Source organism: Diachasma alloeum, unplaced genomic scaffold (assembly GCF_001412515.2).
Source record: "Diachasma alloeum isolate Michigan unplaced genomic scaffold, Dall2.0 Dall_scaffold_00288, whole genome shotgun sequence".
Classification (NCBI taxonomy): Eukaryota; Metazoa; Arthropoda; class Insecta; order Hymenoptera; family Braconidae; genus Diachasma; species Diachasma alloeum.
In genome coordinates, this window is record NW_021680427.1 from 833,552 (window position 1) to 851,410 (window position 17,859).

General features: G+C 34.8%; 2 protein-coding genes across 2 annotated transcripts; both read right to left on the reverse strand.

Moving 5' to 3' along the window:
- Positions 1-3,862: 3,862 nt before the first annotated feature.
- On the reverse strand, positions 3,863-6,262 carry LOC107038721 (serine protease hepsin). Its single transcript, XM_015257976.1, has 2 exons — positions 6,068-6,262; positions 3,863-4,408 (listed from the first exon to the last, which is right to left on the reverse strand). Exons 1-2 carry the CDS (start codon positions 6,260-6,262, stop codon positions 3,863-3,865), a joined length of 741 nt encoding a protein of 246 aa, XP_015113462.1.
- An 802-nt stretch (positions 6,263-7,064) lies between these two features.
- Positions 7,065-14,063, reverse strand: LOC107038753 (protein canopy homolog 3). Its single transcript, XM_015258006.1, has 5 exons — positions 13,707-14,063; positions 11,832-11,958; positions 9,909-10,043; positions 9,425-9,589; positions 7,065-7,383 (listed from the first exon to the last, which is right to left on the reverse strand). The coding sequence occupies exons 1-5, from the start codon at positions 13,801-13,803 to the stop codon at positions 7,212-7,214; spliced, it is 696 nt and encodes a 231-aa protein (XP_015113492.1). The 5' UTR covers positions 13,804-14,063; the 3' UTR covers positions 7,065-7,211.
- Positions 14,064-17,859: the final 3,796 nt, after the last annotated feature.

Below are 17,859 nucleotides of genomic sequence, written 5' to 3' on the forward strand. Positions count from 1 at the left end.
CATGGTGGATAACAAAACACTAACTCCTCATGGGAAGTGACAGCTAGGTATCTCAATTTTCAAAACAGTGGTATGTAGTCATCTGCCATTTTTATGTGATAAAAGTGTGATTAAAAAATTCTCCGAAATATTACAACTTTTTTCAAAGAGCCTTTTCCGTAATAAATGTCTCTGTGCAGTGTGGGAAAAGATTTACGAAATCAGTCTTCTCCCTGCATGATATTGGGTGACAGGCCGCCATTTGTCACCGTAAATCAGATACATTTTTCAATTTCTTGTTATTCAACTTATTCTAAATATAAATTAAAAATGCTCTTTGAAAAAATTAAGAATTTTTTCTACTTTTTTTGATTATTCATTCATAATTTTTCAAAACTTCTGCATAATGTATGACTTAATTGACAATTTCAGATGACGAAAGATGAAAAAAAAACATCAAGATAACGTTCGAAAGATAGTACACCCGGGCCTTAGACCGCTTTACCACTTCGCTACTGAATTAAAGCAATAATATCATATTTTTGCTTGTAGACTAATTTAGGGCTTTTATTGTCGTTCAAATGAAACAATAGATAAGAATTTGACTCAGTGATGTCCATATAAAAATAGAAAAATGATGAAAAGGGATTGCAGATGAAACATAAAAGAAATGAGGGTCGTCCTCATGCTTTCGAAGGGGATCTCCATAGTGTCTTCTAAAGTCCCTGTAATCGTCGAACTCTCCAAAGTCCTCAAGTCCCGTTTCTTCTGCTCCTTCAAACTCCCCTAAATCCCCTCTGATTCTATCAATTCGCGTCTCAGTTTCGAAATTCACTGTAGTTTCAGGAACTGGGGGTCGGTCAGTGCTCAGAATTAGATTATAAATCCAGGAGCTATTCAATTGCAAAACAGTACATAATATTATCGAGTTTTCTGTGTTGGAGAAGTTTTTATTCAACATCGAAAGTGAGAGTGCAGTTTTTGAGGGAAAATATCAAGAGATCTCGCTTGCTACAAATTTCTTCAACAACAAGAAAGGTTTCTCTGTATTTTCTATGAATCCTGAGAATAATTTATTGTCCAAATATTGGTATGAAACTAAGGTGTATGTAACACTTGACTATCATTTGATGATAATCTCGACTCGAAATAACTCTCTCACTCATTATGAAGGATATCCAAGTACCTTTGACCTTTTGTTTCGTTGAAATCCTCAAATATTGTAATCGAACATCAAAGCTTCTATTTAAATTCCATTTAACCTTAGGCTACCGAATATTTTCAAATGTTAAACTAATTCCATCAGTTAAATTTTGAAGGTTTAAATTTCATTCTCCAGTTTAAAACGTTGGAACATATTTTGAAACAAGTTAGCAATTGCATTTTTTTAACATATGACTATAGTTATTGTTGCTAATAAATTCGCAATTTGCTTTCGAATGGGTTCTCTTTTTTAAAATTATTATTTCACTATTCTCTTCTATTTTTTCATGTCATAGTACTGTTATCAATTGAAATGTCATTGAAATTTTGCTTATTTCGTTCTGTCAAATAACTACATTCAGACCCTCTCAAGACTCGAATTCGTTTTCAGTCCTGGTTTAATCAAAGTTTAATCATTGTATAGCTGGGATTTAATCATAGTTTATTCAGAATTTAGCCAGAGTATAACCGAGGTTCTGTCAGAAGTTGAAATGTAGAATTATTTGACAGAACGAAATAATAAGCAAAATTTTAATGACATTTCAATTGATAATAGTACTATGACATGACAAAATAGTACAGAAGAATAGTGAAATAATAATTTTAAAAAAGAGAACCCATTCGAAGGCAAATTGCAAATTTATTAGCAACCATAACTATAGTCATCCGACTAACTTCTGACAGAACCTCGGTTATACTCTGGCTAAATTCTGAATAAACTCCATGAATCAATATGAATAAGTACTCAACATAATAGACTGGTACCTAAGTTTAATAGAGATAGAGATTTTTACATAAAAAGCTCACGGCGGTATCGTATAACTTGATAAACAATAATGCTGTTCTTCCCATTTTTCAACTTGATTAAGAAAGCATTGAAATATACTTTTCAAGCCCTAATTCAATTGCTATTACCCATGATTCTTTCAGTAATCATGAAAAACTGATTTTCTCCTTCAAATCGCATAAGTCATGTGCTGTAACTGAACAATGAATTGTGCGACCCCCATCATATTCTGATAGAATCAAGAGGGTATGATTATCAATTTTTTGAGCGATGACTAATTGCATTTTGATTTTGACGAGCTCGAACACAAGTGGGGTATGATCCCACATCTTCTGTTTGCCGACACACATCTTGTGCTCGAGCCCGTGTGCCTCCGAATTTTTTAATTTGTGCATTGATAATTATTCAATTATTTCCCTCATATAGAGGTCCGGAAAGTCGATGGGTAGCCTATAGCATCCCGCTTTCCAAGTAATTTATGCCTTAAAAACATCTAGGGCTTAACTGTGTAGAATAGCCCAGGGGATAATACAGACAATTTTTTAAGTGATCGTTGAAAAATCGATTTTTAGAAAAATATCAATTTTTTCGAATTTGTATGAAGAATTGAATTTTAATTGGGGTCAATGAATAAAGCTGATTAAAATTTTGAAAAAATTCATAGAGTTCGATTGATCCCTTACAAGAAAAGTTCGAAAAAAATAAAGAAAAAAGCCACATACATATACCATCGAAAAATCGCATATTCGGATTTTTTAGACCATATTTAGTTACCCTAACACAAAAAATTGGAAATTTAAAGCGATTACAAAGCTTCTATTCGAAAGCAAAAATTGAAACAAGTGGACAATTGTATTATTACATTATATTAATCCGATAAAATTTTTCATCTCCGATTTTTATTCTTTGCTATTTTTTTAATGTATTCTATCAAAATGTGAGGGTAGAAATTGAATTAATGGGTATTCTTTCATTATTTGAAAAAATATATCAATTTTAAAACTTTCCGGAGACATTGAAAAATCGAAATTTTTATTTTCTTGCTGATCACGTATCTCTGTTCTTTTTTTTCACTTTCTTTCATTGAAATTAGATCATAGAAAGGAAATATATTGATATTTTTCCGTCATTTAGAAAAAAAATCAGTTTTTAAATTTTTCAGAAAAATCAAAAAACTTTTTCTCTTATTTTCTTGCTGATCATCTCTCCCTGCATTTTTCTCATTTCCTCTCAATAAAATCAGATCATAAAAACGGAAAATTTCATTTTCATGATTTGATTTCATTGAGAGGAATTATTATACTATACTGATATTATTTAACATAAATATCTCTTCATTTGAAAATGAGAAAAACTGTTCCCACAACTTGTATACTACAATGGGAATAAAATCCAATAAATTTAATTTAATCTAACCGCAAAGAAAAGTTGGAGACAAAACAATAAAATAAATTAATATAATATAATATAATCTAGCGACGGGCGCGAAGCGCCTGTCCGCTAGTTTTTTAAATAAATGAGTATAATTATTGTTGCTAGTAAATTAGCAATTTGCTTGCGAATGGGTTCTCTTTTTTTAATTCTTATTTACTGATGAGTCTTTTAGTAATTACGAAAAAATGGAGCGATTATATGGAAGATTACAATTACATCGTTTCCATTCCCGAGCAAAAATTGAAAAAATGTATGGACGTTCCCTGTTTTTAATTTCATTTTTAACAAAATTCATTGCAACTTCGAGAACTTGCAACTAGCCATCATCGCCCACGGGCCTCGAACCAGAAAGTTCCCTATTCAAATAACAAACATGCTGATTCAAAATCTCTGAATTTGTAATGTGAACCATAAGAAAGTGCAACAGCTACTTGGATATCCTTGAGTATTCTTCGATGATTACCTGAAAGGAGCAACGCTCAAATAGGTCGGCAGACCATCGCAATACAACGAGTAATTCGTCCAGGAAGCAATTCCCAACAAGATACTCCGCCCATACTGATTCTCACAAACAACGGGAGATCCCGGATTTCCAGCACAAGCTTTCAGCCCCTCGTCACTCTCTATCATCCCGCAGAATATGTTTTCTCGGTTGGAGATGGGCCCGTAGATTCCCTGAGCGTAGGTGCAGATTTTCCAGGCATTCGGCAGAACTTCGATGTACTGAACTGGTTTAGCGAAGACCCTCGAGTTCGGGAAGACGGTGCTCTGCCATCCGAAGACCAGACACGATTTGTAGGTGTCGTCTATCCTCAGGGGACCGATTTGGAGGGGCTTATCGTTCTTGGAAATTTCGTAGGGCTCTGATAGCTTTAAAAGAGCAATGTTGTGCTCGAAATCTTGGAATTCAGAGTAGAAATCGTAATTTGGGTGGATATAAGTTGCTTTCACACCAACTAGTCTTCCATTTGGGTCGTTTGCGCCTGCCAGGTGGACAAATATTGCCTAAAAGCGGGATGAACGCAGAAATAAAGCTCATTTGTTAAAATAACACGTAGAGGAGAGAAAAACGACTATTTGCCGCAATTTAAGGGAAGACTACTATGAGTTTTAAGTCGTGGGTTATTGGAGTGAGACTTTTCATACGTTCAAGATCGATTATATAGATCTGAAAATGAATAACTAGCGCAAAAAAATTTTTTTTTATTGTTCGTTTGCCCGAAAACCCTTAGAATTCCAAAAACAGTCCAGGGCCTCCAATTTTTGAGCTACGAGGGATTTTTTTTCCAAAATTTTCGGGAAAATATGTGGAATAACAATTACGAACTATTTTTTTTTAATTCGCCTCTTACATGGCTAAATTTGCTTTTTTTGTATTTTTTACGCAAATAGTGAATTTTTTATATGAAAAAAACCGAAATCAGCTGTGTCGGAGTCGAGTTCTAAAAAACTGGCTCGTAATTGTTGTTCCACACATTTTTCCAAAAATTTTGAAAAAAAAAAATCTTTTGTAGCTCAAAAATTGGAGGCCCTGGACTGTTTTTAGCATTTCAAGCGTTTTCGGGCAAATCAACAATAAAAAAAATTTTTTTTTGCACCAATTATTCGTTTTCAGATCTATATAATCGATCTTCAACGTATGAAAAGTCTCAGTCCAATAACCCACGACTTTTAAAACTCATAGTAGTCTTCTCTTAAGCAAAAAATAAAAAATTTTGTCATCAACATTTGTTTATCAACTTTTTTTTTTATTATTGTAAGTGTTATGTCTAATTATCAGACGGGCAATGTAGCACAAGGGCAATTCATTACAGTACAATTCAACACAGTCCCACTAGTTTCCAATGGTTCTCCACATTTCCCACCAAGTCGGGACTACACTGAGAGAAAAACGACAAAGTTCTCAAACAAGTCTCATTTGTCTTAAGAAAATATTTTTTTGAAAATGATCAAAAAGGATTTTTTGTGCCAAACATGCAGAGAGTGCGCCGGAATGAAAAATTTTTGTCGCAAAAATAGATTTAGTAGTTCAAAAAAAATTGCATTCTCTGTACACGCAAGAAATGTCATTTTTAGCACTACTCCTTCGTTAGTCGATACTCCCATACGTATTTTGCTCCCGAAAAATCTTTGTTTTATGCGAAACAAGGGATAGTAGTTTTTCGTTTCGGCTGTCTAATAATCACAGACAAGAAATGAACACTTAAATGAAACAATAATAATGACATGAGCAATCTTGTAACTTAGGGATAAAATATTTGTTGATAAATTTTCCTCTATATGAGATATTCTTATCCTGAAAAGGCACTGTCTGGTGTGAATTATCGACCTCTTGAGCCAAATATTTCGTTGCTGTCGAAAGTAGAACAATTATTCATGTCTGAGACTTTCAAATTCGGACCAAATTCTTTTTTGGCAATTTTCAATTAGCGATTTTGTTGGCCCAAACAAGAGTTGTTTGAGAACATGTTTGTTTTTCTCTCGGTGTACCTTCGATGAACTTTCAGTAAAAATTGATCCGCAGATTATTTTTAGTTATTTTAATATTTAACTAAGGATTTTCTTAACTGGGCCTGGTGCAACCAGGCCTTTGACTTATGAACCTCGAAAGGAATGCAAAAATTATCCACTTTATATCACCCTCTTCTGAATAGATATTCTTACACTTCTCTTGAACATGACACACTGTGCAGCTGTCAATACCCAATCTGGGGTAAGTAAAACACCTCCACATGCTGAAATCGTTTGGAATTGAATCAAATACGGAAATTCACCGGTCTGGAGACGTTTCGCTTGAAGAACTCCACTTTCAGATTTGTTTAATGATAATATAAAAGTGAGAAGCAGAAAGGTTAACATAATTTTAGATACATTTCCGAAGGGATTTTATCAATCATTTGTTATTTCAGTTCTTTTATTATTGGCTTACTTCATTTCAAATTCATTTGTTGACATTTATACAAGTAATAGAATCTCTAGCAAAGTAGTAAAGAACAGACACACAAGTCGACGAACGCTATAAATATTATTTAAGAAATGTTTTTTGAACTATTGGGCTTAGAAAAAGTATTATAAAACGTTTCATAGAAGCCGTGAAATATTTCACAAAACTCTTTTCATAAATTTCTCTAAATGTTCTGTTCAAATTCACAGAATTTGTCTTTCCTTATTCACTAAAATCTCAATGAATGTTTGAAGGATTTCCTAGTAATAGTAGTAACTATTTACACACGTATGAAAAAATTTCATAGGAAAACTTTCTAGGAAGCTATCTCTAAGAAATTCTATCGAATGTCTAGTGGAACTCCATAAAAATTCTATTGAGATTCTATTTGTTTTTTAACGTCAATTCTATTGAGAATTATGCAATGTCCCCCGTGTTTGAAAATAGATATTTATTTATAGATTTTGATTTATCTATATAACTTATTCCGTTGGGATTTTTTCTATAAGAATTGATGGGCATAGTTTTTCTAACTTTTTTCAATGAGAAACAAAAAAACATCCAGCGCCAAAAGCTTAGAAAATTTATGCTCAAGAATTCCTGCAGAAAAATAAAAATCTGTAGACATTTCCTATCAAATATTTTTGAACAAAATGACATAATCTCCCATAAAAATAGTGCAAAAAACAAATAGAATTCTAATAAAACTCCAAGAGAATTCTTATAGAGTTCCAATAGAAATTCAATAGAATTTTTTAAAGAAAGTGCTGGGGTTTTTTATTCAATTTGTTCATGTGTGCATTCACATATGGCTTTTATGGTAAGACTTTCGTTAAAATTTGTTGGATTGAATCACAAAAAATATTAGAGTTCTTGTTTAACGGCACTATCCTTCTCATCTGATTTCTTGGCCTCCGTCTTCTTCTGTTTCTTCTTCTTTGGCTTCTTCTCCGCAGGTTTTGAGTGACCTATGTCACCCTTTTCCTTCAGACACGAATCGTCCTCACCAGCTAGAGCTCTCTCCGCACACAAGTAGCTTGAAAAAATACATTGGATTTTCAATGAGGAATATTTTTGACGATGAAGTCAATACACTAAGAGAAAAATCGACATAATATCATAAAAATCATTTCTTGAGCGAAAAATATCGCATATATATTTGATCAATTTATGGTAGGTTTCAGACAAGAAATCGCTGCTCTTCGGGCTAAGGAGGAAGTTACTGAATAAAAAGGTGATGTCTTTTTTCGAAATGAGATATTTCTTAAAAGACAAGAATAGTTCGACAGAAAAAAAAAAGATATTGCTTCCCTTCGAACTCAAAGCGATTGAGCGTAAGCGACGGTTATATTTTTTTAATATCTGGAGGTTTTCCTCTGCATGAACTCTCTATTCATTCAATATGAAAGTCTCTGATTCATGATTCACTCAATCGGAGCTTTGATTATTTTTAGTCATTTTCTCATCTTCTGACACGAAAAAATCGATTTTTTGTGACAAGAAATTCTCACTTTATCATGAAATGTTCATGTTCAAGTCATGAACAATTGAACACTTCACCGAAATCTGACATTGTCTGACATTATCCGGAATTCTGATCCCAAGAAATTTATCTTCAAGAAATATTTGGCGCAAGAAATTAGTTTTGTGATATTATGGCGATATTTCTCTCAGTGTAGTTATGTCGAGTTTTGTTTTACAATAGGGAACTTGCATGAAGCTCAATTCTTTTTAATTCCCCTATTCATACATTCCTCGTAACACATGGATAGCTACGCAGCGAAAATTATGGAAAAATATTGCCTAGATGTCTGATGATAATTAATTGAAAATTGGACGTTTTCGAGACCAATTTTTCGGTCATGAATGTCACGAAGACGGTCAGGTAACGCTTCATTGGTTGAGTGTGAAGAGAGTGGGGAGTTGTCGTCCTCGAGAAAAAAAATTAGGGAATATTCCTGTAATAGGGTTTTTTAATATAAACAATTTTCCCTATCCAGCATCTCCTCCCTATCCCCATCCTTCATATTGTTAACCCATTTCTCACCCCTCATATTATATATATGTTCCAGCCTCCGGGCTGATACTATACCAATCAATCTTCTATGTATAAACTTGTACCATATTGTTGTCTTGTCTTGTTTGTAAATATCTATCCATGTTAATAAATCTTGTTGAATCTTGAATCTTAGGGAATATTCCGATAGAGGAAATTGTAAATGGATAATTTATCATGGGGACCAACGACCTGACAGCCATTAGACACAATAAATTATTACTTTGCAATTTCCTCCCTGTTGGGTTTATTTCCCAATAGTATTAAAAAAAACGCTCGTTTTTTATTGCACACTCGTAATTTTTCAAGTCTCCAGAGCTATGTATAACTGAATAACAATGGAAGAATATTTCAGATAAACAGAATAAAAAAGACAACCAAGCTCACGTTCGAAAGATAATACAGGGGGGCCTTAAAGTCGATATTAAAAAATATTTGACATAAAAGAATTTAAAAAATTAGAATTCTTATAGAGTTCCAATAGAAATTCAATCGAATTTTTTAAAGAAAGCGCCGGGGTTTTTTATTAAATTTGTTCATGTGTGCAAAAGAATTTAAAAAATTACCGGAAGTCCTCTACTTAAAACGGAATATTAAGAGACAGGAGATCTCGCGATATTTTTTCGCGTGAAATCTATTAAAATATTTGTAGATTCAAGTTGAAGACAATTCAGTAGTGAAGCGGTAAAACGATTTAAGTCGACTTAGTTCTTAGCTGAGTTTTCGAGGAATATCTCCGAATTTAAGGAAGATAGCGAAATAATAAAGCGCAACTAATAAAGTACATCACCAGTGTTTTTGTAATCCGCGTGTCTTTAATTTCACCCTTTCCATACCACGAGTCCCCAATCCGCCCTAATATTAGCCTCAATCTCTAACAGATATTGTTTGTAGCTCTCAATAAACTCTACAATAAAGGTTATAACAAAAATCTCTCTACCCGCCTTAAATTCCGAGATATCGACTTGAACCGTTTTACCGCTTCGCTACTGAATTATAAAGAGTTTATTTGAGCACTTACTCTATTAACGGAACTTTTCCTTGGTGATTAAAGTACCACTCTTCAACATCAGGCTCATGATTCTCTAATAAATTTTCACAGTGAGTCTTCAGGTTCGTAATCTCCGCCGAGGGCTTGTCCCAGAGTTCATATGGGATTCCCAAATCCACCTTGACTCCTTTATCACTGTATCAAGAATGAGACATTCTGTTAGTTATGGATGCATCTAGATATAAATCAGTAGCGAAGTGGTAAACCGATATAGGTCGATTTTGACTCTCTGCCAGTTTTCCTCTGCCAGAAAAAGCGAAATTGTTCTAATTTCCTTTTTTGTAGCTTTTAATTTGCTCTATAAAAAAGGTTATGACAAAAATTGTGCTATTTCCCTTAGATTTCGAGATATTCATTGAAAACTGGGCAATAGTCAAAATCGACTTATACCGGTTTACCACTTCACTACTGAAATATATTAGAAATCACGATTGCTGTCGAGTTGGTACTTAACACTAGACCGTGAAGAGTCTGGAATGTTTCGCTCATACCCTTGGCGAATCTCGTGCTGTCCGTCCGTTCCTTGTGGATGTTGTATTCGAGGATTCTTTCACAGACATTCTCCAGGGATTCTAGTAATCTCAATTCTCTGAAATTACGACAGATCTGTTCATTATTTTTGTTTGAAACTTATTGTATCTATGATGTTCATATTGCATCGCATGCTTAATAAAATCATCATTACTTGAGATGAAGATGAGAAGAAAAAAGCGAGAATTTCTCTAAATATCTTTCTTATTTCGTTATCCCTTTTACTGGAGAATGTCCAAAAACCCCAAGTGCAATTGAATTCGCCTATTTTTCCCATTCACGTGCAGTTCATTTTGAAAATATCTCGGGAATGGAGAGGGTTCAGAGAATTTAGCTAGTGACCTTTCTACCCCGAATATCTCATGTTAGAGAATAGTCTCAATAATTTTGTCTAGGCATCATAGAATGATCCTTTTGAAACGAATGCATCTCGATAAATTTTTTTAGGCATCATCAACTGACTTTTGGTAACCCTGAAGCTGCATTCATTGTTTTTTCTCATTGGTATTGATTTCTAATAGACTAAAATGCTGACATCAATCCCATTACAACAGGAAACAAGTTGAGAATAAGCCCCCCCAGAGGAGAAAATAATCGATGAAATGACAATGTGTGACTTTTGAGAACAAAAATTTTTGTTCTGGACGAATTGCTTTATATCAAGATTTAATGAATCGATCGACACCAAATTTTATATCCAAGTGTGATTCAAATATATTAATTAGTAGCCAGGATCCCAGATGTTTATTCCAAGTTTTACGCGTATTATAAAAAGCCATTTCACGTACACTGAGAAAAAAAATTTCTAAGAAATAGAAATTCTATGATTGATCCAAATCGTTCGTCGATTGAATAGTCGCAAAAGAAAATGCTATTGTAAGATACAAATATCGATTTGAACTAAACCAAAATTGGATTGTATGAAATCGATTTTGTTAGAGTATAGTATATTTTGTTTATTCTATCGAATTTAGAAAATACATGTTGCGACAAAATCGATTTCATACAATTCAATTTGGTTTAGTTCAAACGCTTCGGATTTGGCGCAAATAATTTCTTTTTCACAATTGCAATGGAAATTTTTTTTTCCATTTTCAGAGAAAAATTTCAGAGGTCGTGCGTAAAGTGAATTTCGAGTGCGTAAAGCGAAGCTTTACGCATGACCTTGAACATTACGCATACCGTGCACAAAAGCAACCACTTTACCCCCACTACGATTCCGAGCAGTGAACTCGGCAGCTATTACAAAAAATAGGATGTGTTACGCGTGCGTGCGAAAAAGTGGTACTTTACGCACTTGTAACACAATATAGGGGAGGCTGGGGTAAAATGGACACTTTTGACTTTTTTTAAAATGTTAATGACCTGTTGAAATGTTGATGAAATTTAGTAATTTTTTTAAAATACAAACAACAATTCTTTCCCTTTGTCATGAGCTTAAACAGATCTCAATTAATAAATTCGTTTCTGAGTTATAAATAATGTTAAAAAAGTCTAAAGTGTCCATTTTACCCCACCCTCCCCTACTATTTTGGCTCGTGGGAGGTTTATAGCACGAACTGAAGGCGAGTAATATAATCCCACGAGCCAAAAAACACTTTTCCCACGAGTATCGAACGATATTTTTCATCACAATGTGTGGAAAAGGGACGTAAAAAGTTACTTTTTCGCACAGCGTGATGAAATATACTATTTCATGACAAGTTTTTCAATTCGTTCTCTTCGTGATGAGCCTGGACTGAGCTGTTAAGTTTGCTCCTGATTTATGAATATTTTTAACAAAGTGAAGAGTGTCCATTTTGCCCTCCCCCTCCTATGACTGTAAATTGTGAAAAAATGAACTTACGATTTTCTGTACTCTTTCTTCTTCTTCGGCTTGACATCGTCCACGGCGTAGCCGATCTCCAGGACATCGTGACTCTTACCAGTCTCAGCGAGCCTCGACTCGAGCTCGTGAGCTACTACCTTGCAGACTGGAGCGAAAACAAGTGGAAATTTGCTTTTGTTTTCATATAGCATTGGTATTTTAATTAACTAATTTATTAACAGGGCACGCGCGTATTATTTTCCATGGGTGCCAGAATAGTAAAACCATATCGTTTCTCACTTTCATTAATTTTTATCCCAATAATAATCCAGAACAAACGAATGGCTTCAACAAAGTGGTTCACAATGAGAATTTAATTGTTGAATAATTTATTCGGAATCTTCATAATCCTATTCATCTTCGTTTCTCTTTCGCTTCTTGCGTTCTTTTTTATTTTTAGGGATATATTGTTAAAATGGCAGTATAAAACATATATGTTTAGTATATGTTATATAATATATACATTTTTTATTGTATATATATATATATATATATATATATATATATATATATATATATTTTGACAGAAGTATATATTTTTTTATTACAGTAAAAAATGAATTTCTCTCTTTTTACAATTACTGTCAACAAAAGATTACAGTACATAAAATAATATACGTTGACGTCATATTACATTACATGATAAGCGGAATGGAGGCTTAATGGAGGCTAAATCGTTACACTGGATTTTTTATAAGTGGATAAATTAGTAATATGCTTCGGAATAGTCATTTTTCACATCATTTTCTTCTATTGTACATCATTTATAGTGTCATATTGTTTGAATTTTAGGCCCGGCTTCATTATTTGCCGAACGTTATGTAGATTGCTGTTTTTTTAAATTTCGTTGAAATTTCGATTTTTATCTCGAAATTTCAACTCGATGCCCCGTCACTCAAAGATTCTGAAAATATTGTATTTTCGGCCTATTCTATTAATAGCCCAAAAAATAATAAAAAGTTCAGTAGAAATCCAATAGAATGGTCTTGCGAATTCAACGTTTTTTCTGTTGAATTTTTTCGTGTGCGAATATGTGTGAAAAAATTGAATAGAAAAACTTAGCAAATTCTATTGGAATTCTATGGAAATTCTATTGAGGTTCTATTCAAATTCTAGGGAATTCTCGTTAAAATTCTATTTGTTTTTTGCGTAGATTCTATCAGATATTGAACAGGAAAAAGTCAATAGATTTCGATTTTTCTCTTTAAATTCTTCTCTTGTGATTTTTTCTTTTAAAATTCATGGGCACGGATTTTCTGTTTTTTCCGCTATATTTTGTTTTGTTTTGCATTACAGGATCCGAGTGAAAAAAAATTAAAATCTATTGATTTTTTCCTATTGAATAACTAATAGAATCTGCGCAAAAAAAACAAACAGAATTTTAACGAGAATTCCTTAGAATTTTAATCGAATCCCATTAGAATTTCTATTGAATTTTGAATTGAATTGGATTGAATTGTTTCACATACGCGAAGCCTTTATTCAATAAATTCCGGAAGCCTTCATCCAATAAATTCATTTTTGAAAATATTCGAAGGCCCTGAAAATTAATATATAGCCTGATCTTTAATTAATTTCGATGGATAGGGCTCAACAATAACTACATTTTAAAAAAAGATTAAACTCTAACGATTCATTAGCGAATAATAACGGAAAAACTTTGTTGCATGCCCAGAAACATTCGAACACGGTCTAAAAATGGCATTTTCTCACTTTTTGGATCACAATGGATTGATCCAACACAAAAAATCCAATCCTAAATTTGAATGATTACAAAGCTTCCATTCGGAGGCAAAGAACAACAATCTAGTCTTCCAATTGAAAAATATCGGAGCAAAGTCTGTCTTCACATACCTTCACATTTGCTGGCGTATTTTACCCCCTCGGCCTCCTCGGGATCGGTGCAAATTCCCTGGAGAACTAGAGCACTCAGCAGAAGTAGCCGCAACATCAGGTTAATACATGCAACACGAGGAATGTTAACAATTAGTCTGTGATGACTATTCAGCAGGTTATGCTTCACTCGGTGTCACAGAGGACATGAGAGACTTTATCCCACGTTCACCAGCGTCATTTGATATTTCGTGGGTATGAGGGATTCGTTTGTAACACACTAATGACTCTTGACGTGTCTATCTGGGATTAGAGCGTCAAAGAAGACAATAACAACGCGGGGAAGTTATGGTGTTATGGAGGGAATCCAATCACTGAATTTTGATTCTAGCAGTTGCCGGTACTGGCACTACTGTTGGCAAGCCACACGTGGATTGACACTAGAGATGCAAAATGACCGTCATTTTTAGATCGCGTCATATGACCAAAAAATGACGGTCATGTGACGCACAAATTTTCCAACTACAAATGATTGTCACAAATCATTTGTAACCAAATTGTTGTCAAACCATCTATATAGTTGCATAATGACGGTCATAACTAATTTCCAATTTGTGACGGTCATGAATAAAACAAAATAGTTTCATCTATATGGATGGAAAAAAACGTGATTTCCATTTCAAAATGCGGATTAGGCCAATACAAAAGGAATTCAACTGAAAATTGACCGAGAAAAAAATAAAGTTTCATCTATATAGATGAAAAATGACTGTCATTTTTTCTTGACAAGTTGTAACGGTCACAGAAGCGGGAGGGGGAATGTGATAGCTGTCATGAACGCCTCGTCATGTGACCGTCAATGACGGTCTCATGACCGTCATATGACAGGTCATGTGACGCATTTGCATCTCTAATTGACGAGCACGAAGAAATTGACATTTTTTGAAGCCAATCTATTCGGCGTATTGTATCATTAGATTTTTCATAAATGATGATAGTATACATTAAAGATATTGCGACAATACTTTATTATATTACATTCTATACTATACTATATTATTTTACATTATGCATATTATTATTATCAGTTTATTATTCCATTTTTTTTATTATGCACATTATATTTTATAATACATATATAGTACTCTATTATACAGGGTGTCCCATCTGAAAAGATGCGGCTAAATATCTCTCAAGGGGGGCGGCCCTGGTAAAACAGTCCAATTATTTCCGACTGGGTGATAAAAAATGAATCGGCGTTAATGATGTTTCTGTCTTTGCCCGTTCAATTCCGATTGGCTGGTAGGTAGAGTTTGGAGTTTGAGAAAATTATAAGAATTAATGGGAACAAGGGTATGTGGCCGTTATCGTCCGATTACTTTCCAAAAAAGTGGTTGATAGATCTCATATTACGCATATAAATATTTAAATGAGCAATAAATATTAAATATTTATATGAGCAATATGGGATCTATCAACCACTTTTTTTGGAAAGTAATCGGACGATAACGGCCACATACCCTTAATCCTCTTAATTCCCATAATTTTCTCAAACTCCAAACTCTATCTAGGGTGACCAGGCCAATTCCTGGACGGTTCAAGGAAATTCGAGTTTTGTGGTAGGATCTAAAGTAAAAGAATCACCTAAATGGGGATATGATGGCTTCCATACCTTCAAGAATGTTTTAATTAGCAGAAAAAAATAGTTTAAAGTGAAAATAACAAAACAAAGAATAATTAAATTGACAAATGGTTGAATGTAGCCGAAACCCCAATTTCTGGACGCTTGGGTCAATATTTTTTCTATTCATTAAATGTTGATCAATAGAAGAAAATAATTGATCACATGATTATACACAATTGATATTATGGAGAGGTGAAATAATCAATACAATTTTCATTTTACTTGTGGAATATTCAATACAAGTTGAAATCGTCCAGAAACTAACCCCCGTCCAGAAATTGACCTGTTCACCCTACCAGCCAATCGGAATTTAACGGGCAAAGACAAACATCATTAACGCCGATTCATTTTTTATCACCCAGTCGGAAATAATCGGACTGTTTTACCAGTGGGGTAACAAAAAAATGTTTGATCCAAAAACTGTAGAGTTTCGAGGGGGGCATCCGATGTAGTCATTATTTTGAGCTTTCAAGCTCACTTCAATTGGCAACCGCATTTTTTACCCTAATGCTCCACAGGCCCGTGCGCGCATGTGCAAATGGTCGGAACAATGCTGTAGGGAGTGGGAGCGAGACGGAGACTTCTCTCTCGCACAAAAGGTTTTCATTCCCGGCGCCGGATTTAGGGGTTGGAGCTAGAAAATTGCGTTTAACTTCGAATCCATAGGAGATTCGCGGATACGATCAAGACAAAATTTGTGGTAAATGTTCTAATAAAAAATATGGAAGAAAAAAAAGAAATTCATCGATTCAATGTCAAGATATAATGTGACGAGGCCTATTCATTTATTTTTTATTATTTTTCTACATATTTTTTCCCACTACACACTGCCCCCTAAAAGGTAAATCCCGCCACTGTTGGATACCCCTTCCCCAGACTTTTCCCCTCATCGCCCCTCTACCCCCGCCCCCGGACATCACGAAGACATCGGCCGAAGGAAGACATCAGTTCCGGCCCCACCCGATCAATTGGAGAAGCCATCGCCTCCTGGAAATTCCCCATACTGGACCCCCGAATATTCAACACCTGCAATAATCCCTTGCGAGACATCCCTGGATTGTGGTCATCGTCACCACTCACCCGTGCTGATTGGCCCCGATTGCTCCCGAATTAAAACCCGAAGGACTTCGACACCTGACGAACCCCCACGAATCGCGAAGGAAAAGAAAAGACCGTCTCTCGTGCATTAGCTGCCCCGTGAGTCGCCACGTGCCCCGAAAGTAGTAATAGTGAATACAGTGAAATTCGCCCGGAAGTTATTTGGCGGATACAAAGAGGACTTTTGATACATCGAGCTCATCCCAGCTCTAGCATTGGTGCCCAGGAAACCCCGAGGTCGAAAGGAGGCTCTTCAGGAAAACGCCCTGGTATTTTGAAGGAGTGCAAGGCGCCGGTGGAATTCCACGTGTTCGCCAGAGTGAAGTCCCTTCGTAGTCCCCACAATATTACCCTTCATACCCCCCAACGGTGAGCCTACACTCTTTTGTTTCTTCCCCTTCAGTTATTATTTTGATATTTAGTTGCATTCCCTCGACACGACTAGCTTCTCCCCTTTTTACTGCATTAGATTCACTCCCTTTGCACGTGTACAAAAGTTGCCTGGCCTTACCCACTCCCTAGATCTCATTAAAGGCCTTATTTACGTCTTTTGACGATCATAATTGTATTTAGAAAAGAATATAGATTATTATTCTCAAATTATCCCTTATTTGTCCCTTTTCTTGACTCGCCCTAATCCTTTTTTCAGGAATTAGTATTATAGAATCTAGAAAACGGTCACAATAAATAGCAACATATATTAAATTCGCTCTGAATAAATAAACAAGCTATTGAAAAAAAACGCGGATATTCCGAATTACAAAAAAAAATTCATTAACTTCAATTTTTTAAACGGAAAACATTTTTTTTTCCCATCTGATCTTCACGCGGCTCTGGGAGATGAACGGTTGGGAATATAGTCCATACGCTGGCTATGGTTTTATCCCAAAATCGAGGTCCCCATGAGTACTTAGTCGTTATTTACTAATTTTGGGGCGTAGAACACGAATATGACCAGTAGCTTCCGATCCGCGTTGCCCTTGCTATTGTTATTAACAATTTAATTGCTTAAAACGTCATAACGACGTATCTATGGGAGCTACAGAAAAAATTTTCGAACAAAAGTTGTTCGTCTCTTTAAGACACACAAAATTGTTTTTTTTATTTATTCCGATAACTCAATTTTTAACGGAGTTATGATGAAAAAACCCAAACGCCGCTGGAGTTGCCACGTCGCGCGCATGGAAGAGCAGTCGCTCACGGTGTTGTTACTCCTCGATAACATACGTCCTCGACCGTATTGTTTTGATTCTCAGAAAACTCGTGTTTTATTTTCTTTCGTAAATATACCACCTAGTTGCTTCAGTTTCTCCTGGAGTTTAGCGGTTTTTAGACACGTACTCGGACCGAATCAAAATTTTTACTGATCTTGACGTAATCTTCCTCTGAATT

Excerpts from the sequence above, each read along its gene's own strand:
- LOC107038721 (XM_015257976.1), bottom strand. The coding sequence starts at position 6,262 with ATGTTAACCTTTCTGCTTCTCACTTTTATATTATCATTAAACAAATCT. Across the intron at positions 4,409-6,067 it reads GTGTCATGTTCAAGAGAAGT|GCAATATTTGTCCACCTGGC; the intron begins GTAAGAATATCT and ends TCCCGCTTTTAG.
- LOC107038753 (XM_015258006.1), bottom strand. The coding sequence starts at position 13,803 with ATGTTGCGGCTACTTCTGCTGAGTGCTCTAGTTCTCCAGGGAATTTGC. Across the intron at positions 10,044-11,831 it reads AAGAAAGAGTACAGAAAATC|AGAATTGAGATTACTAGAAT; the intron begins GTAAGTTCATTT and ends TCGTAATTTCAG. Across the intron at positions 9,590-9,908 it reads CAGACTCTTCACGGTCTAGT|TGATAAAGGAGTCAAGGTGG; the intron begins GTTAAGTACCAA and ends TTCTTGATACAG.